The sequence below is a fragment of the Pararge aegeria genome, chromosome 6 (genome assembly GCF_905163445.1).
Source record: "Pararge aegeria chromosome 6, ilParAegt1.1, whole genome shotgun sequence".
Lineage (NCBI taxonomy): Eukaryota > Metazoa > Arthropoda > Insecta > Lepidoptera > Nymphalidae > Pararge > Pararge aegeria.
This window is the reverse complement of record NC_053185.1, coordinates 15,125,573-15,145,153: the sequence shown is the minus strand read 5'-3', so window position 1 is coordinate 15,145,153 and position 19,581 is coordinate 15,125,573. Positions and strand designations below refer to the sequence as shown.

Genomic DNA, 19,581 nt, shown 5'->3' with positions numbered 1-19,581 from the left:
AAATACTGCAAAAAGGCATAAATATACAAAGTGTTTGTATCCTCAAACAAACTGTAAGGTCTAGACTGTTAGATCATAAGCCATCATAAGTTTGTAATCTTTGGTCAGTGAATTTGTAGCCAGAATAAAACGTAAAAAAAAAGTATTTGTTGTCAAACAAGTGTCAAAATTACGTTCTATGAAATTGAAAACAGAAAAATTAAAATTAAAAATCGTACGTTTCCGTTTATAATTTCACGGCATGGATGAAAATATTGATAATAATGTAGCTGTTTTGGCTATATTGGATAATCAGTGTAAGTTTCAATTGTAACTAATACCATTTATTGAATAAATATATTGAAATAACATCTGCTCTTTATAATATTCACTTAATAAATTTATGAAGTAATGAAGTAAATATTAATATCAGATTTGTTACTTGCGAAATTTAGCTTCACCATACGAGCAGAACTTAAACATCACAAATTATGATCAGTCCCATCAAATAAATCAAGAGGAAATTGAGACCAGTGAGACAAGTAAACAAAGTAAGTAGATATAACATAATTTACTCACGTGCTTTTTGTGTTTTAACTAACTATATAATCATATATGCCAATATATATATATAATAATAAAAATATAATTGCATATTCCAATTCTCTTATACAAATATTGTCTCTAAGTGACACTTGATTGATGAAATTTAAATATCTGTTAATATTAACATTCTACATAATTATTATTATTCTAAATAATAATTATGTAGGTTATTCTTTTCCGCTAATTACATTATGTAAAGATTTATTTAAAACCAGTAAATTTAATTTGTGTGCATCAACATCTGTTGTTTTTTTTTTTTTTGGTTGTGAACATTCCCTTCAACCAATTTGCACTATTCAAAAAGGTTCAAAAACACTCCATCTTGGGACTAGGTAATATGATATACTTCAGGCCTCCATGGCAATAATTCTGTCTAAAAGTAGTGCTATGCTTATTGGGAAGCATTGTCAAGAGGAGTGCACTACTTATAAACCTGAGAAATTAGTTTAGAAATCTATGTAAGAATTGACACTGTACCTGTATGAAAGGGTAGGTCAAACATTGTTACTGTAAGTGTCTACCTTCTTTTATCTTGTATATTAAAATGATAGAAGTTCAATCAGGCTAAAGAGAGCTGATGATTCTTGGATTTAAATCCAGTTGTATCATGTTGTCATACTGATGGATTTTTTTTTATTTTAGATATTATTTGGACAAAAAATGCAACATTAATGTTACTGAATTTATATGAAACTAAACTGAATGTGTTAGACAATCCAAAAAAGAAATCCAAAATGTGGATATCAATGGCGGAAGAACTCAAATCCTTTCATATTGAGGTAATTCTATTAATTCAGTCACTTTAGACTTACTTTCTTACTGAGGATTAATACAGATAGATTAATTGTGTTTTTGATAAATGTTTCAATCATCTTAACCCATCAGCAAACACAAATACTTTCTTTCTATTTAGGTGACACCAGATCAAGTCAGGTGGAAAATCAATGCTCTTACAAAAAAGTACAAAGATTGCATTGATAATGGACAAGGGTCCGTAGTATTCAAGTATTTCAATGAAATGCATCAGATTCTCGGAAGATACAATGAAGACAGTGGAGCTTACAGGCTAGCGTCAGGTGTAATCCAAGGCCCAGAAGTAGGCAAAAATCTTATTGCACCATGTAGAAAAATTTCCTTTAAAAACACTACACCATTCAGAAAGTTGAGAGCAGAACGAAGGGCCAAAGTTGAAATAGACAAGCAATGGATTGATTATATAAAAAGACATGAAGAACAGAAGCAAATAAGAGATGAGAGATATGAACGAAGTTTAAGGTTGAGGGAGGAAGAATTACAGCTAAAGAAAAAGGAATTAGAAATAAAACAGTCAATAGCACTAAGAAAATTAGAGTTAAGAGAGAAAAGACAAGAAGAAATCCTTAAAATTGAACGGGAAAAATGTGCTTTGTTAAGAAAATTATTGAATGACCACTAAAAATCATTTAGTTTACTTCAAATATATTTAATAGTGCTAATTCTATTATGCACAAATCTCAAACTAAATTGGCAGATCTAATAATAATGCTGTCTTTTTGTACATTCTAAAAGGATATTTACTTTTAGACCCCATTAGCTTACTTTACTCATTTGTGTAGAATGTAATTGGTACCACTATTCTAAAAAGATATGGGTGTAATATAATTTTATGTCAAATCTCATTAGAACTTAAAATGTTGTAAGTATTCTAAATTTATATTTCTGTATTATGAAATTTATAATTTATATTTATTTATTAGTTATATTGGAATACTCCTTTAACAGGTTTTCCTATAAAGCATAACCAATCTACCTGTTATAGGGGTATAACTGTAATTGGACATAGTTAAGGGAAAAGAATACAACCCTATAGGTAGTTTAAGGGAGCTACTGGGAGCTAATTTCTAGTGTAACATCACAATAGTTATTTGTAAAGACATGTGATATTTCTTTATAATAAATATGGCTGGACCCATGTTTAAGTTATTTATGCAATAAAATTTATTATTTTTATTGTGTAATAAATCAATTGCTCTGAAATGTGTAAATATTTTTCTGACAAGAAGTATTTTTATGCTCCAGCATTTAGCTCAAGGAAAATACTTTCCTCTATGCAATAATTATGCAAAATACATGCTGCAACAATAGTATCAGTTATAAAGGCAACATTTCTATAAACTGTAAATAATTTAACTCTTTTAAATCTACTCTTTAACAAGTTAAAAGCTTTATCACTTAATTTCCTGGTAGCAGCATGAAGAGTGTTAAACTCCCTTTGTGGCAAAGTCAATCTTTTGTTTTCCCTGAAAGGTGGAACTAACCATGTTAAAGAAGGATATCCTGAATGTCCAACTAAAAATGTATTGAGTGGAAAAAGAACACTTTGATCTTGTGATGCAGTATGATATATAGGAGACTTCCTCAAAATTCTTGCACAACTTGTGGATCCTGGTTCACCGCAATATATGTTAGTAAATCGCAAATTAGCATCAATTGTGGCTTGTAAAACTATAGAATAATATCCTTTTGGATTACAATATTCTCTAGCATTCTTTGGTTTCTCAATTTTAACATGTGTACAATCTATTACTCCTAGAATATTTGATATTCCGGTTTTACTATGGAAACTGTCACAAATTGTTCTATAATCACTGATGTCCTGTGGCCATTTGATAGCTTCATCCATTTTGGTTAAAATCCAAGCAACAATTCTCCTTATAACTCGAAATGTGGACGATATTGATATATCAAATCTAGTGGCTATAGGTGTAAGGGGTTCTGTATTTGCTATGAATGATAAAAATATATAAAAGCATAATCTTGGTTCCAAAGGTTTTAAGCCAAATTTATGATTAGCTATACAACCAGATTTTTCCAAATCATCTGAAACAATGTGAGTACTGATTTGAAAACCTTTTCCACCACTTATCCTATTTCAAAAAAATAGTTTACAATGTAGGTGATTTTGCATTGCAAATGCAAATTTTAAATTCAATTAATCTGGGATTTGAATAATTATGGTTCCAATACTGACAACAGAAAAACCCAGGACAACCATATTTGCAACCTCTAATACTTATGAAGTAAATAGTGATGGTAGTTAATGTAAATATCACAAAATGTAAAAATAATATTGTTTAGCTAACCAAAACAAAATCCATTGTTGTTATACGGCGGAGAAATTATTTGTTCTGATGTGGTTATAATTTCACGACCAAAATGTTTTTATTATATATCTAACTGAAGCGCGCAAATTTCAGTTACATGGTAAGGCAGAGGTATCAATGACATTTACCAATTAGACTGTAGGCTATTTTTCGACTTAAACCTAATCGGTTTCTAAACTCCACATCAGTCCAAGATTCTATTATGTGTAAGTAGTCATCAACTCGTTTTCTTTTTAATCTTATTAGGTACTGCATAAGAGGAAAAAACAGTCTGTCCTCGTCATCATCATCTTCTGAAAATTCGGATCTAATACTAGATAAATCGCTCCAACTACTCGATCCGCTACTATCACTTTTACTTGATAAAGTATCACCCAGTAGAGCTAAAAGAGCTTTATGAGCCATTACTTATGGCTTTAATTAATTTGATTTTGAAAACTTTCTTTAAAACATTTGTGTACTTTTTTTGTAAACAAACGATAATTGTCATAAAAACCAAAGACACAAACAAAGATTACCAACTTCGGGTTATAAGCCGTTCATCTAAACTTGACGCCACTGCCACTTAACTATAAGGAAAAAGATAAACCTCTGGAAACGCTACTTTGGTTATTGGATTTGGTTTTAAGTTATTGTTTATCTCAAAAATGTAGTGTTTCTTATAGAATGATATATTATTTGCATGTTACTTCATAGCTCCATCAAATCGGACCAATAGCTTGGTCTAAATTCATTACCTAAAATAATAACTTAAAATGTATTATTGTAAAATCACCTCAGCTTATGTCTTCCTCACTTCTATTAGCCGATATCAAATCATATTAATATACTTCGTTTTTCAGACATACCCTCTTTCTCACTATTCATCTATTTCTTCCTTGATCTACCTCTACTTCTTTGCCCTTCTACATAAATATAAAACATTATCCCTGCGCGTTACATACCAGTCTATTACTGTTCATATTATTGGTCAGTGGCAGTAACCAGAAGCATGATACTTTATTTATGCATCCCAAAAATATAATCAATTATTTATTCCCTAAGGTTTGGGGCCAAAATTATATATAAAGCATGCAACACTGAAGGCCCAATCCGTGTGCGCGGCATGTTAAGATAAACGAACATTCATAAGTTATGAATTGTTGGTGGTAAAAGACGTGAATCTATGGCTAATAAACATATAATAAAAAAATTGACAAATAAATAAAACCAACAAAATTGTTATGTTTAGCGTTCTTTGATTGTAAAATGTGCATTATTTGGAATAAATTGATAAAAATATGTTAATATGATCTAAAATCTAAATCCTAAGTCGTATTGACACGGTTTGTAAAAAATATTCTTTACGATGGTACAATTAAGTTCTACACATACAGAGAATTATTGCTAATAAATTAAAATTTTGGATATTTTCATTTGCTTGCCGGCAGAGTTGAGCCTGCGACCAGAATCTCTATGTAACACAGTAAAATTGTTTAGAATTTCTGGAAGTCTCTAGATACTGTGGTATGCCTGAAACTGAAAAGGCCAGTATGTATAATCTATTTTTTTTAACAGTTTTATTTTATCAGTCAATCTCATTTAGATTTACAATTATTCATAACACTTACATTTTAATTCATTTGCAATTTTTTAAGTTTGTGTTATAGGTGCAGTATGGACATACACTGCTACAATCACATTGTTAAAACTATATGAAAATAATTTGGGATTGTTGGAAACCCCTAAAAAGAAAACAAGGATATGGGTTGCCATTTCTAAAAGTTTGAGAGATTTCAATATTGAGGTATGTGTTCTTTACATATGATAATGATTAAATGAGAACTATCCTAGTTATTCACACGAATGACTTAAAATTAATACTTCAAAATACAATGTGGAGGAACTCATTGTATGAGGTATTTCACAGACATAGTGAAGACTGGGACATTGAAACCAGTGTTTTTTTCAACCATTTTAAAAAGCTCTTCTGTTTTAGATGTCAGCTGATCAAGTCAGATGGAAGATAAATGCACTGACAAAAAGATACAAACAGTGTGTAGATATAGGTCAACCAGTAAAATTCAAATATTTTAAGGAAATGGATGATATTTATGCAAAACACAATTTAGATTGTGATACATTTGTTTTAGGCGATTGCATTGACAAAAAAAAATATCATCAACATGGTAGTACAAACAATTTCAATCCACCAATACAAATAAACAGTGAAAGTAAAGTTATGATTGAACTGCGTAAAGCAAGATTTGCAAATAGAATTGAGTCAGATAGAACTCAAAGCAAATTATATTTAGAGAAACAGTGGCTTGAATATCTAAAAGGGCAAGAACAGGAGAGGTTATTGCAAGACAAGTTATTTGTCCAAAATCTAAAGTTAAGGGAAGAAGAGTTGGACTTGCGTAGGCAAGAGTTGGAAATAAAGGAATCTGTGGAATTACGAAAGTTACTAATAAAGGATAGAGAACAAGATGAATTGTTAAGAATTGAAAAGGAAAAATGTGAAATGCTGGAACAGTTTCTTCATAACAAAGATGATAATTTGGTTCCACATTAATCTGAAAAAGTGTCAAGTTTAAAAGTTTCAGTCAGTGTTTATAATGTTGCACACAAATCTCTAATTCAAGTCAAAAGTAGTGCCAGCAGGCTTGTCAATTATATTTTTTAAACCTGCCGGTTTTGTTTTTTTTTGGACTTGTTAGGTTAGTAGGTACTTTATTTCTGTATACCTACCAAATTAATATCAATGTTTATCTTATCAGGTTTGTACTTATATTTTTCTAGTAGTAATGCCATAAATAAGTCAAAAAACTTAAAATAATCCCTTTTTCCTATTTATAATTGCACTATATTTACTGTATGAAAAATACAGTAAATATAGTGTACTTTTTACTAAAAACAAACAGTAGAAAAAAACAAGTGTTTAATTAAATAAGTTAATTAATTGATGGCAAGTAATAAAAACCCATGCTTCTTATTGTTTTCGACGAGGACTCGTACCGGAACGTTAAATCGTTTGACGACACGTCTTCGTCGGTAGAGCGGTAACTTGCCATGGCCTAAGCCTCCCAAGGCCCATCAGACCAGAAAATTTAGAAATTATATATTCCCAAAATGACTGTCGGTGTACGAATCCGCAACCTTTTCATAAGATTATCTGTGGAAGTCCAAAAAACACTCGCCGATAGCCGAGAACCTTCAACGAACGTTTGCATGAAATGGAATTGGAACGTGTAAAGACTAAAGACTACGTCTACAATGCCGCTCCACCCGTGACATTTAATTATCTGTATTCTGTTTACTCTGTGGTTAAAAATAAAAACAATGATACCAACTTTTCAATATCCCGCCGCAACGCAAAATACGATAAATTTATTACAGAATTAATAAATGAAAAAGGTGTGATATTTAAATTATGACGGAGTTATACAGTTATAAACGGTATGAGAAATCATTGGGGCTACTTACTACAAGATTTGTGTCGCTTCTTCAAAAGGCAAAAGATGGTGTTTTGGATTTAAAAGTCGTGAGTATCTAGCGATGTTAACATAGACTACCTTGTTTGTCAGTTTACGCTCGAAAATAAAACTATTTGAATTCTAATGTCTCAATTATGGATATTAATCGTTGTTTTTAAATTACATTTTAGGCCACTGATTTACTAGCTGTTAGGCAAAAAAGAAGAATATACGATATAACAAATGTTTTAGAAGGAATTGGTCTAATTGAGAAGCGTAGTAAAAACAGTATACAATGGAAGTAAGTAAGATATGTTACCAGTTTTACTTTGATAAATATTCATAAGTTCCATGAAGTTTCTTCAACCATACAGTTATTTGCAGAGGAGCAAGCCCCGATTGTAATACAACAGAGATTGGCACGAGGGTGATCAGATTAAGAAAAGAAATAAATATGCTAGATGAACACGAGCAATTATTAGACAAGTATGTTCGTTCTAATATTCTTATTGATTTATAATTAAGGGAAGCTCTAGACATCAGGATTTTTTTTCGCTCCTGGCTAGCAGGCTGAAACGTCATATTTAACATCATTGTTTATCTATTTTTTAATAAGCTAGTATAAAGTGTCATGATTCTTCTTGAGAGTCTTAGAGAATAAACCCCCTGCAATATGTGTTATAAGCATGTAGTGAGACAAATTGTTACGTGCCATATGTGTTATGAGGATGTAGTAAGAAATTAGTGTCGCTGCACCAGCGTACTGCATTCTATTGAGCAAGCTATTCTATTGAGTTGACTCACTATACACTCTTAACACATATCTTAGAAAACTATGTCAGTTTCGGTTTAGAGGTTCCAATTTTTACATTTTTATTTAATTTACACATCATGATTGCCTTAAGCACAATTATTTACACTTTATTAACTTGTAAGTGCAGTATACAAATACATGTGTTGAGCAATTATCAGTGACTAAAAGCTGTTAAAGTATTTTGTGGAGTTTCAAAACTGCCATACATCAATACCATCAGTTTAATGTTTAAATATCATGTATTAATTTATTTTAATTATTTTAGACAAATGCATTGGATAGAGCAAAGTATTAAGAATGTGATAGACAATACAGACAATGAAACATTGACATATGTGACAGAAAATGATATTAAGGAGTGTTTTGAGGATGACCAAATTTTTGTTTTGGAAGCACCCCTTGGAGCTGATCTGGCTGTTGGACATTTATCTAGCAAAGTAAGCAGATTAATATTGCAAACAATGTCAATAACACAAGATCTAGAATACATTTTGCAACTTAAAATACATAAAATCTGACTGAATCTGGAGAAATAGCAAAGAAAGTCAACTTATTTACTTTTCACTGTGGTCATGTCACATTTTGAATATAATATTAAAGTAGTAATATTGTCGATAGTGCTATAGTTTTTTTTTTTTTACAGGAACCAGGAAAGGATCATAAATATTTTTTACATGTTAAATCATCCAATCCTGTGGGAGTGATTTTATTGTGTGATGTAGAAAAAGAACCGGTAAGAATATCATATCACTTTTATAGTTGTGACAGGCTTTGTACTAAACTGTTAATTTATTTAATAGTCAATGTTGTTGATAACAAAATAAACAATACTTGATGAATGTTTTTAGAGCCTTCCAATAAAGGCAGACTTTTTAAATTATGTTAATTTTTATTTGACATCAATCATTATATTAACAGATTTCTTTGTCCTTGTTTCAAATTAATGGTTTAGGTTTTTTTTTAATTTTTCCGTAATGAAATTATCATTCGTCCGAATAGTTATTTATTATTGTTTTTTTTATTCTACAAGTTAGCCCTTAACTGCAATCTCATCTGGTGGTAAGTAGCAGGCAAACCTGTTAGGGAGTACGGATTAGGATTATTAATCATCCTGTAAAAACATTAAATCAAAAGAAACATATTTATTTATCAATACAAACTAATTCAAAACATTTTCTTTCATTATAAACGATGGCAGATGGTATCACAGATAAGTTTCAGAGACTGTAAACAACATACCTCTAAAGCCTGTGAAGTAATTTAGTAAACAGGTTGTATAAAAAAATACTTTCAGGTAATTGAAGATGAAGATATGGATGAAGAAGTTCAAAGTTATACAGATGGAGCTGAAAGTATACTGAAATGCCCCAGTAAGTTTAATATTATCTTCTCTTCGAATTGGATCACAAGATCTTGGGCTAAGTACCAGAGTCAGTCAAAATTCTTAAGTCGCATCCCAAAGAGCTATTGAAGATATTGGCCTCAGTTGTTATATATAGTTCCTTCCTTCCTGCGTTTTTTCATCATTACTGAGGTTTGTGGCTCCTAACCGATATAGCCTCCTTCACTAGATGTCTCCATCCCTTCAGATTCTCTGCCGTAAGAATACACTAAAGTAGAGTTGTTCCTTCACATGCACCCTTAGTACAAGATTTGTCTACTTGCAAATCTAAGAGTAGTTTCCGAATAGCGAAATAATTACGCATTAGAGTAAAATGGATCATATTTATATTTGATTAAGGTTCATATTTACCTACAATTCTTTAGCTTTAGGCACAATGAAAATGAAAATCACAAGAACAGGATTTGAGATTCGACGACTGACATAAGAATAGTTTGATAATATAAATAAGGCTACTGGTCCGTTCAACGTCTCGTGCGTCCATTTTCCTTCGATCTTTCAAGTTAGCGTTTCTATACTGCTCAAGTTGGTCCAGGCAATGTAACCAACGTACTTCGCTGACAGATGGATAGCAGAGTTTGCACGCCCAGCTTTTTTAATATCGAAGCGTAGGTCTTGTACTCAGTCAAGGTGATGTTCAGTATTCGTCTCCAGCACCAAATCTCAAAACCATCAATTTTCTTGCGGGGATCATCAATCTAGCCTTTAGGGGACATGTCTCAGCTCCATAAAGAAAGATGGAAAAATGAGTGTATGTGCTAGGTGTATTTTAATAGGTTGAGTTTTATGTTACGTTCATCCATAATTTAGAGAGCTGAGACCTAGCCCTCTTTCCAATTTTCCCAATAGTTAAAGGTTGCTAAATGTGCAAACGCCAATTGCAGCAGCATGATGAATTTATGCTCTAAGATGATCTTATTCAAGTGGAATCTCGTCCCCGCCAGTGTTTATGCTAGGAAGCTAATCAATATGATGATTAAATAGACTTATGATAATGTAATAAATCTATGTCATAAAAACTATGCCAATTTAATGTTATACAGCAAAATCTTTGTCCAAATTAAATGATTGCTTGTTTTATTTATCATTCATTATTTTTTCAGATTATCTCCTAAGATTAAGTCCACCAGTTACGAAGCAAGATTTTTCGTTTTCATTGCGTGGGTCAGAAGGTTTGTGCGATCTCTTTGATATTCCTTGTTAGACATAAAGAAATCATGTTTATTTTTGACATACATTTTATATTATATTAGAGACATTTTTACATTATTTTTGATCAAATCAAGTTCATTTACTTTTTTCCAGTTTTGATATTGTAAATAAATGTTGTATATAATAAATACAAAAAGATTAATCAAATCTTGTATAGAATAATACTTATAAGAGGACTTAAGGAGTTGTACTAAATCAAAATGAATAAATTTTTTAATTAAAAATACGCATTTTATTTCTTAGGTTTGGGCTTGGGAACAAATCTATCTAAAACACCGAATGACTGTTTTGGCACATACTGTTTTTCTGGCTCAGCTAGGATCTTCTTTGCTTCCATTGATTGGTTTATATATTCCTTAAAAGAAAGGAAACATCAAATTAATAAGAGTTAATTCTTTTAATAAATCTTGAAATGAGAGGTCTAATTCTCTAATGCTCCATTAACACCATTGTCGACGTAAAATTTGACAGTAGATAAAGAGGTCAAATTTATTAAATTTGTTTCATTGCCATAGAGCATTAGGGGTTTTGACATTTTATTTGGTTATTTATTTATACATACCTTTCTCACAGTTTCCTTTATTATTTTCTTTCTTGCGATGTTAGTTTTACCTTTCTTCTTATGTCTCGGCGTTAAATCGACCTTTTTAGGTTTCAAATACTAAAACAAAAAATCATTTAAGAATTATTAGTCTAACCGATAAGTTACTTGACAATATTATCATTTTGAAGATGACAAGTCTGAAACTCAGTTAAGCAAACAAAAAAAGTGTAGTATATACACTCGGCACGGCACTATCTTGACTGGTTGTCTCTTAAGAAGTTTAGTCTCATTTGTGTCTTTCGAACTGACAATAAAGTGGTTTTAAGTCATCATCTAATTTTCGTTCCTTGAATACTCTTATTACAGCTTTACACTTATAGGCCAAAATGGCGTCAAAGAATGGGAAAGATTACTGAAAACTTGTATGCAGACGGTGCTGTGTGTTTGTTACATGTCAGTTGTCATCAGTCTGGGGTGGTGGGTCTGTGGTTTTCACTTACAGTATGTATAAACTAGTGAATTATAAAACTTACCAGAAGATTCTTCCTAGCTTCAATTTTGTCTTTCATAGACGGTACATCTACTTCCATAACATCCGACGGGTTAAGTGTGATAAGTTCTGCAGGTATTTTCTCAAGTAACGCCTTAACCTCCGCTTCTTTCCTTTGTGTTTTTGTTTGGAAGGGATTGCTCTCGAGAGCATCGAAGTTTGGTTCACCACTGCCTGTAAAATTTTAAACAAAAATAAATTATTTTAATGACTCTTTCTTCGTTTTTCTGATATATTTTTAGATGTTTATTAACCTGGTACAATGATGCTCGTGAATCCATTGCTAGTACCTATTCCTAAAACATCCTCGTACGGACAGAACTTGAAATTGTTAATAGTTTTTGCCATTCTGTGCCTCAAATATGGTCCTTCAACTGTTTGTGTACAGCAATTACTGAAATAAAATAAGTAATCAAATTAGATAAAACTGGATTATTGCGCGTTGGACTTGCAAATAAAGGCACAATACCAAACATACATACTACATATCAATGTACAGGGTTAAATTAAGCATAGGATTATTCTATTATTCATTCCTACTAGAAAGCTCTCGGCCTGTAGTTGTTTATATCAAAACTAACAACTTTTGTTGAACTTGATATATTATACAATATACTACTCCTGCTCAACTACTACTCTGTTATGTAATATCGGCAACAACGCTCGAACCACGACTTGCACACTCGCAGTGGTTTGGTTTGCACAGTGTAATGTCATCATACAGAAATAACATGATTTATTATTTTTCTTGTGTAAAAATAATTATTACTGAATTTTGAATAGTCGTAGAACAAAAGTTGTTAGTTTTAATGATAGGAACGACAAGTCTAAGAGCTTTTTGGTATTTTTATAGAACCCTGTATATCTATAAGAATATACAAATAAAATACAAAATTAAAAATTCATTTATTTCAAGTAGGCCTAATATAAGCACTTTTGAAACGTCAAGTCTGTCTGTTTGTAGTGATTCTACCACCGGTTCGGAAGGCAGATTCTACCGAGAAGAAGCCGGCAAGAAACTCAGCATTTGCTCTTTTCCAACATCAACAATTTACATTTTGCATTTTAACATTCATTTTTCTATCTTGTGAGAGCTGAAAGCGGAGCCGGATGCTTCCAAGCAACCTTTTCATTAAAAAATTCATCAATTGTATAGTAACCTCGCTGTAATAAATGTGTTTTAACAAATTCTTTAAACTTGTGCATTGGCAGGTCCAAAATCACCTTAGGAATCATATTATAAAAGCGTATACTCAATCCCACAAATGATCCCTGTACCTTACGAATACCTAATTATATAATATAATATAATAGTATTAACATTTTTAAGATCGAGCAAAAGTCACCAAAACACATGTTTGCCATTAATTTATATTTTTAGGTATATAAAAATATAAATTGTTGGCTGGGAGATTTAGCTTCTATTACGCGACCTCCCCTAGCGCAGTAGTTTTATAAGTTGGAGGTGTCGTGTCGATCCTTGGTATCCTGATGGTAACTGGCCATCGCTTGTAAATAGAGCAACGAATGAAGTTCAGCCTTGTTCTCATCAATCTGCGGCGTAGGTGTTAAAGCAGGCGTCCATAAATTACGTAGGGTGTTTTTTTTTAATTTTCTATATGGTGAGACGTCGTGAGATATTATTGTGGGATTGTTATCGTAAAAAAAATTGCTTCGTGCTTTTACATACGACTAGTTAAGACTGGTAATCAATATTGCTGAGAGTTTAAATTTAAGTGAGATAAAAATTAACAAAACAATTGCGTGATATTTGCTGACACCCCTCCTCTCTCCAACGTAAGATTAGATGAGATTTTAATCGACCCCTTCCCCCCCCCCCCCCCCCATAAACATCTTACGTATTTTATGAACGCCCCCAGACCCCTTTTTTTTATTCTACTACTAATTAGCCCTTCACTGCAATCTCAACTGGTGGTAAGTGATGATGCTGTCGAAGAACTAACCGCGATAGCGGGCTAACCTCTGTGGGAGTATGGTAGTCATCGCCCTAATCGGTTTCCACGCGATATCGCACCGGAATACTAAATCGCTTAGCGGCACGCGCTTAGCGGCACGCTGTCGCTGTCCAGATCAGACAAGAGAAAATTCAGAAATTATAAATGACCACATTGCCCCTGACGGGAATCGAACCTGGCACTTCCTATTTAAATTCAAAGCGCTCACCGTTGCGCCAGGAAGGTCGTCAAAAATGTACCTGAATGACACCCGCAACCACGCCGTTCAGACCGAAACACAGCAATGCGGCTTAGCAGCAGATATAAGCATGGCGATTTTAATTCCCCAGACATAAAACGCCCTACTGCTACTACGTAAAAGCTTCATATTGTAATTTAAAAATTCTATTTACCAACTCAAACATGCATTACTTTACAAAACTAAATCTAAATTAAAGAATTCATACCTGTATATTTCCACAGTTTCTCCGAGACCTACCGCCAACATATCTTTCTGAGAAAATTCTAGATTTAAAGGAGCACTGCGTAGTTTATAATGTTGTAACGGTCCGTCCAGATTTCTGATATCCCATATTTTTAGGCTCCTATCGACACCCGACGTGGCCATGTACCTAGAAAAACATGTCACGCTAGAGACATTCGTAGGCTTTTCATGTCAACGAAAATCGAACTGAAGTAATCCTATCCTACTAATATTAAAAATGTGAAAGTGTTGATGTTTGTTACTCTATCACACAAAATAAGCTGAACGGACTTGGAAGAAATTTGTCATGCTACATGCATGACATGAGAAAGAACATAGGTTACCTTTTATCCCATATTCTTAAGAAGTTCCAGAGGGAAAATTGAAAATTGTTCACGACCTAAGCCGCGGGCAGACAGCTTTGAAATTTGGTATACATGTCAACTATGCTATGGAAAAGAACATGTTCTTTCTATACCGATCTCTCAAATAGTTGCCGTGGTAGGATTTAAAATTGATAACAAGCGAAGCTTTAGACCCAACTCTGTAGTCCACGCAGACGAAGTCGCGGCAGAAGCTAGTATTTAATAAGCGAAGGCGTGTTTGTCCATCCTTCACGCCCTAACAAAGCAACGGATGGAAAAGATGGAGAGTAACATAGGCTACTTTTTATCCAAGGAATATGAACGCTCCCACAGGATTTTGTGATATCCCGTAATAAACGTGGACAAAGAAAGCGGACAATAGCTAGTATTATATAATCACATACATGCCCCGGCTATCTACAGCAATCGCGGTCAATGGCGTTTTATGGCACAATATCTTTGCCAAGGGTTTCTTCACGGTCGGTGACCAAAGAGACACCACTCCCTTTGAATTTCCCAAACATAGAGTGGCGTTGTACGGGTTTTGTGTCATAACCGATGTCCGTCCCATGTGGTTGTTATAGTGTCCAACAATTTCCCCTATAGATATATCCAACCATGACATAAATCCAAATTCGTTCTGTAACAAAATTGTAATATTATCGCTCGGGTGTTTTTTTAAGCACAGAATACCGCGCCGGCAATATACCATTTGTTTTTTACTTCTATCTTTATATTTCTTTATCTTTAATTACCAATAAAGAGTTCTCTATGAAATCATCTTACATCTCACGGTGGTCTTATAGAGCTTTTCTTTGCGCACTTCATTATATTCTGTTAAAGTTTTTTTATAAAATTAATTATAGAATACTAGTGGAGATTATCTGCCACATACACAAGGACCTTTTTTATGCCTACACTGCGTTTTTTTATTTATATTGCTTTGTATTTGCCATTGACGTATAAAACTATAAGACTAATACTTAAATGCTCTAGTACTAAAATGCACAATACACAATTGCACACGCATTTTATTATACAATTTAAACTCCAAGTCCAATGATCAATGCAAAATCCAGTAAAACTCATAAACATTTTAGTCACACAAAATGCGTTTTAATTTCACGCAGATGGAGTAATATATAACTACTAGTAAATAGTTAAGGTATTTTAGACTAGTAGTAAAGTTGGCGTAACGTCGGAATAATCACACATTGACCGCCACATTTCAAACTGACCAAATATGACAGAACGTGACAAAACACACTCCAACGTTCATCCTCATCCTATTACTGGCCCAGTACATGGCACAGGTCTCTTTTCTGAAGAAGAAAGGTTTAGGCCATATTCTATCACGCTGGCAATGTGCGCATTGGTAGAGTCCACACGCCCTCGAGATCATCGTGGAGAACTCTCAGGTATGCAGAATACCTCACTATGTTTTCCTTAACACAAAGTGATATTTATTCCATTAATTTAGCCCACCAACCAGCATTGGAAGAGTGTGGTGGGTGTGTGCTCTAAAACGGTCTACCCTATGAGAGACGAGGTCTGTGCCCAGCAGTGGGACGTTAATAGGTCGCGTATGATGAAGTGATATTCTGTTGCTTAAATAAAAAAAGCGCAACTCAAAAAAGTTAAGAGGTATGTGCCAGGAATCAAACTCGGAAGCCAGCTTTACCCTCTAGGCTATCACCGCTCCACTCTACACCATCGATACACCGCGTGCATTAATAACAGTGATAGTATTAAAATAAACTTACAACAGCAGCTAGTAAAAAGTGGTATGGCAAAAACTCCATCCTCAGTATCTTGTCCATTTTCTTTATGCAATGTAGTTCAATTCCAGTGTTGTCATAAATGTATAACCATTCCTTTTGAGCGGCGGCGACCATAGTTTCAACGTGTAGCCAACTGTAAATAATGTATGGTAGTGTGTTTTAATAGTAGCAGAGCTTTTTGTGACAGCTCATCCGGGGAAGTACTACTGCCATGCCGCCTTTACCCATATCTGCCGCCTATCACATATCATAGTGTATTTGGTCTGAAGCGTGTGGTAGTAGGTGTAATTACTAGCATATGACTACTGGTTACTACTGGTTGTTACGACACAAGGCTGAGCTTTATTTCTTGCATACCCTGCGACTACCCTGTGTTGTTCTATGGATAGGAGATAGTTTTAAACTCGCTTTGTTTTGCTTGCTCAGACAATTATTACTATTATTAAAAATAAAGAAAAAAGCACCAGAATGAGATCTGCACCCTAAAATTTCATAAAATAAGCCAAATGTTTCCAGACAACTAGTACTGCTGAAAATGTATTAGCAAATTGCTTATTATGTGGTGGGACGAGCACATTTTTAATTTGTAGAGTATTTCAAAGTGTGTTTCTGAATTTAAGTTTTCAAAATCACCTTTGATCACCAACATCAATTGTCTTGCAAATACTAAATTCAATTGGCAGGTCTTACACCTGTCTATATAGTTTAGTCTAGGGATTTTTATACCACAGAAATGGCACCAGTATTATACTAACCTCATATCATGTATGGATTCCATAACATTAATTTCAAAATGTAATTTCTTAGTCACCCAATCAAATGCTGCTAGATGTCCCTTTTTACTGCCCAATAACAGATGTCTGCCATTGCAAGAATATTTTGCTTGATATGGACCAAAGGCGAGGTTCAATTCAAATATCTTAGTGGCCGCTGTAATGTCTACATTATCTGCAATAACTTTTTGCGTGATGCCAGTGGTGCGATTGTCTTCCTCTACTTCTAGAAAACTGTAAAAAGAACATTGAAAATTATTTTACAACTAGCTATAAACAAATATTAATAAACTATGACAACACACACATTACCATCTAACCCCAAAGTAAGTGCAGCTTGTGTTATGAGTACTATGATGACTGGTGAATATTTTTTATCAATAATATACATACAAACATTTACCAGTTGTGGGAATCAAACCCACAGACTTTGGCTAAGAAAGCAGGGTGGCTGCCCACTGCAACAATCAGGAGTCAAATGATGGTGATGAAAGAGAACCCATCTGTTTTGTTTTTTGGTAGCCTTGGGAGTGTTAATAAAGCTGATTTTCTAATATTAAACTTATGCTACAACCCTCAGTTAAATGCATTATTTGATCCTGAGGCTGTTGCCACACAACATTTTAATGTATATTAAATAAAATCATTTTATTTCAGGTTGGAACCCATATACAAAATTGCGAGATTAAGATAAAATAAATGAAACTCAGATTAAAAAAAAAACAATATTAAATGAAAATCTAAAATTAGAATAAATTAAATTACAATTATAATTCAACTATTCAAAAAAACAACAATCAACTATATTTTTGTTTTTATTAAGGTGCATTGAAATACAGAACAAGATATCAAGAATAAGATTTGAAGATTAAGCCAAGATTAACTTACCCTTGGTCCTCAGTTAACAGAATATCAGCCCTTGTAGCCTGTTCCTCTGCATACTTAAACTTATGTTCCCTCTTCTTTAATTTCAATGCATGCAATGGGTGTCGCACACCTTTACCAAGTCCTTCACCTCTTTTATGCTCTTCTAACTTCTCAGGGTTTATAGGAGCTTTGCCAGGAAATTGTTGTGAATTTTTTGAATGCTTCTTTTTTGTGTGTATATTTTTGTTTTGCTGTATTGAAATAGATTGTTTTTATTTTTTACATAAACTATTTGAATTGAGAGAGATTTGATAGTATTTTTAATCTTTCTTCAACTATTAGTTATCTATTGACTGCCATTTTGTCTGATGGTAAGTGATGATGCAGTTTACTATAGTAGAGCCTCTCTTGCGCTCTCTCGGGTACTGTATAGTAGTGATATTGTAATAAGATTTCTTTTAAATGGTTATGAATTAAAAAAATAACCTACCTTGTATCTTTGAGCTTTTAGAATCTTTGATGTCGATTTAATTTTAAACACCTTCACATTTTGATCCTTATTGTTTTCGTCTTTATTATTAGACTCAATATCAAAATATCGCACCTGAAAATTGATTTGTTTATAAAAAACATAACCTATATTTTTTATTAATACGTCGAGAAATATTTGTGCATATTTTAGCTCGTAATATTACCGTCTTCTTTTCTTTCATTATGATAATAGGGAATCTTTTAGGGTTTATTTATTATTAAATATCAATTGTTTTTATTAAAAATCCACATGTGAACACAAACAGCAAACACCACACACGTGACATTGACAAATTGAGTTAATGACTGAATTCGTTTTTTATTCTTTATTCTTTCCCGTAGAGAATTGGCAAAGGCATACCACCGTACAGCCTTGTATTTAGTATGACTGAATTCATGGACTTATCTCAGTTATACATCCTAACTTTCTAAGGGCTAGGTCAGCCAAGTCAGGTTGTATCTGTGTATTCATTTTGGCTGTTGTTATATCTGGTTCACGGTTAAGTCGGAGATTCGCAAAGACCAAATACTCTTTTTGGATTTTTCGATTAAGCTCTAAATATATCCCATTACGATTTATAATAAAAATAAACTTTGAATTATAACACTAACCAAAGACCACACTCCATTACGAACGCCTTATTTTGGAATACTAAGTTTAATAAAAAGTATAGTGCTATAGTATAATGTTTACCTTTTGACAATCACCTTTGTGGATCTTCAAGTAAACGAGACTTTGGCGAAGTACAACGAGCCGATTTGGCACACCTAAAAGCCAAAAATGCAAAAGAAGAAGAAGAAGAGGAAGAAGACTTGCAAAAAGGCAAAACTCTAGAGTCAGAGAGTAAAATCATAAGCAGTGTTTTTATCATCTTTGATTAGTAATAACATAGGACTTTTATACTCATTTATTCGTAGGCCCAAAAACCTATAAATCAGAACCATAAATGTAGTAAGAAATCAGATACTTATTGACGTATTGTAGTAAAATACACATTGTCGTCGTTCTTTGTAATTTATAACTTAGTGATATTAATATTTTTGATTTTATTGTTAGTTTAATTCGTTAGTTGTTTCACTACCACAATAGAGGTCAGTATTACTTCAGGTTTGAAAAAAT

At 33.0% G+C, this 19,581-nt stretch overlaps 5 protein-coding genes across 7 annotated transcripts; 3 read left to right on the top strand and 2 right to left on the bottom strand.

The window, feature by feature from the left end:
- Nucleotides 1-150: 150 nt before the first annotated feature.
- Nucleotides 151-2,486, top strand: LOC120624641. Its single transcript, XM_039891299.1, has 4 exons — nucleotides 151-296; nucleotides 435-530; nucleotides 1,228-1,364; nucleotides 1,499-2,486. The coding sequence occupies exons 1-4, from the start codon at nucleotides 242-244 to the stop codon at nucleotides 2,018-2,020; spliced, it is 810 nt and encodes a 269-aa protein (XP_039747233.1). The 5' UTR covers nucleotides 151-241; the 3' UTR covers nucleotides 2,021-2,486.
- Nucleotides 2,487-2,557: 71 nt separating this feature from the next.
- On the bottom strand, nucleotides 2,558-4,177 carry LOC120624640 (protein ALP1-like). The gene is made up of 2 exons (XM_039891298.1): nucleotides 3,857-4,177; nucleotides 2,558-3,444 (listed from the first exon to the last, which is right to left on the bottom strand). The coding sequence occupies exons 1-2, from the start codon at nucleotides 4,131-4,133 to the stop codon at nucleotides 2,633-2,635; spliced, it is 1,089 nt and encodes a 362-aa protein (XP_039747232.1). The 5' UTR covers nucleotides 4,134-4,177; the 3' UTR covers nucleotides 2,558-2,632.
- A 743-nt stretch (nucleotides 4,178-4,920) lies between these two features.
- LOC120624449 lies at nucleotides 4,921-6,398 on the top strand. 3 transcript variants are annotated; one of them, XM_039890996.1, is made up of 4 exons: nucleotides 4,921-5,053; nucleotides 5,159-5,258; nucleotides 5,366-5,514; nucleotides 5,707-6,398. In XM_039890996.1, the coding sequence occupies exons 2-4, from the start codon at nucleotides 5,237-5,239 to the stop codon at nucleotides 6,280-6,282; spliced, it is 747 nt and encodes a 248-aa protein (XP_039746930.1). In that variant the 5' UTR covers nucleotides 4,921-5,053; nucleotides 5,159-5,236; the 3' UTR covers nucleotides 6,283-6,398. The 3 variants fall into 3 exon arrangements, with proteins under 3 accessions (XP_039746930.1, XP_039746931.1, XP_039746929.1); XM_039890997.1 differs by having other exon boundaries at nucleotides 4,921-5,258; nucleotides 5,378-5,514; XM_039890995.1 differs by having other exon boundaries at nucleotides 4,921-5,258.
- Nucleotides 6,399-7,015: 617 nt separating this feature from the next.
- LOC120624505 (transcription factor E2F4-like) lies at nucleotides 7,016-10,835 on the top strand. The gene is made up of 7 exons (XM_039891092.1): nucleotides 7,016-7,251; nucleotides 7,375-7,484; nucleotides 7,568-7,669; nucleotides 8,263-8,434; nucleotides 8,641-8,730; nucleotides 9,292-9,367; nucleotides 10,503-10,835. Exons 1-7 carry the CDS (start codon nucleotides 7,141-7,143, stop codon nucleotides 10,601-10,603), a joined length of 762 nt encoding a protein of 253 aa, XP_039747026.1. The 5' UTR covers nucleotides 7,016-7,140; the 3' UTR covers nucleotides 10,604-10,835.
- LOC120624504 (WD repeat-containing protein 46) lies at nucleotides 10,822-18,762 on the bottom strand. Its single transcript, XM_039891091.1, has 11 exons — nucleotides 18,626-18,762; nucleotides 18,421-18,534; nucleotides 17,952-18,181; nucleotides 17,046-17,297; nucleotides 16,273-16,423; nucleotides 14,914-15,149; nucleotides 14,128-14,292; nucleotides 11,960-12,099; nucleotides 11,689-11,879; nucleotides 11,174-11,272; nucleotides 10,822-10,966 (listed from the first exon to the last, which is right to left on the bottom strand). The coding sequence occupies exons 1-11, from the start codon at nucleotides 18,641-18,643 to the stop codon at nucleotides 10,844-10,846; spliced, it is 1,719 nt and encodes a 572-aa protein (XP_039747025.1). The 5' UTR covers nucleotides 18,644-18,762; the 3' UTR covers nucleotides 10,822-10,843.
- Nucleotides 18,763-19,581: the final 819 nt, after the last annotated feature.

Coding starts and splice junctions, on each gene's coding strand:
- LOC120624641 (XM_039891299.1), top strand. CDS start 242: ATGGATGAAAATATTGATAATAATGTAGCTGTTTTGGCTATATTGGAT. Junction 531..1,227: donor CAGTGAGACAAGTAAACAAA/GTAAGTAGATAT, acceptor TTTTTATTTTAG/ATATTATTTGGACAAAAAAT. Junction 1,365..1,498: donor TCAAATCCTTTCATATTGAG/GTAATTCTATTA, acceptor CTTTCTATTTAG/GTGACACCAGATCAAGTCAG.
- LOC120624640 (XM_039891298.1), bottom strand. CDS start 4,133: ATGGCTCATAAAGCTCTTTTAGCTCTACTGGGTGATACTTTATCAAGT. Junction 3,445..3,856: donor AATAGCCTACAGTCTAATTG/GTAAATGTCATT, acceptor ACATTGTTTCAG/ATGATTTGGAAAAATCTGGT.
- LOC120624449 (XM_039890996.1), top strand. CDS start 5,237: ATGCCTGAAACTGAAAAGGCCA. Junction 5,259..5,365: donor GCCTGAAACTGAAAAGGCCA/GTATGTATAATC, acceptor CAATTTTTTAAG/TTTGTGTTATAGGTGCAGTA. Junction 5,515..5,706: donor TGAGAGATTTCAATATTGAG/GTATGTGTTCTT, acceptor CTTCTGTTTTAG/ATGTCAGCTGATCAAGTCAG.
- LOC120624505 (XM_039891092.1), top strand. CDS start 7,141: ATGACGGAGTTATACAGTTATAAACGGTATGAGAAATCATTGGGGCTA. Junction 8,731..9,291: donor GTGATGTAGAAAAAGAACCG/GTAAGAATATCA, acceptor AAATACTTTCAG/GTAATTGAAGATGAAGATAT. Junction 9,368..10,502: donor AAGTATACTGAAATGCCCCA/GTAAGTTTAATA, acceptor TTATTTTTTCAG/ATTATCTCCTAAGATTAAGT.
- LOC120624504 (XM_039891091.1), bottom strand. Junction 11,273..11,688: donor AAGCTAGGAAGAATCTTCTG/GTAAGTTTTATA, acceptor TTTTTGTTTTAG/TATTTGAAACCTAAAAAGGT. Junction 10,967..11,173: donor TAAAGGAAACTGTGAGAAAG/GTATGTATAAAT, acceptor CTTTCTTTTAAG/GAATATATAAACCAATCAAT.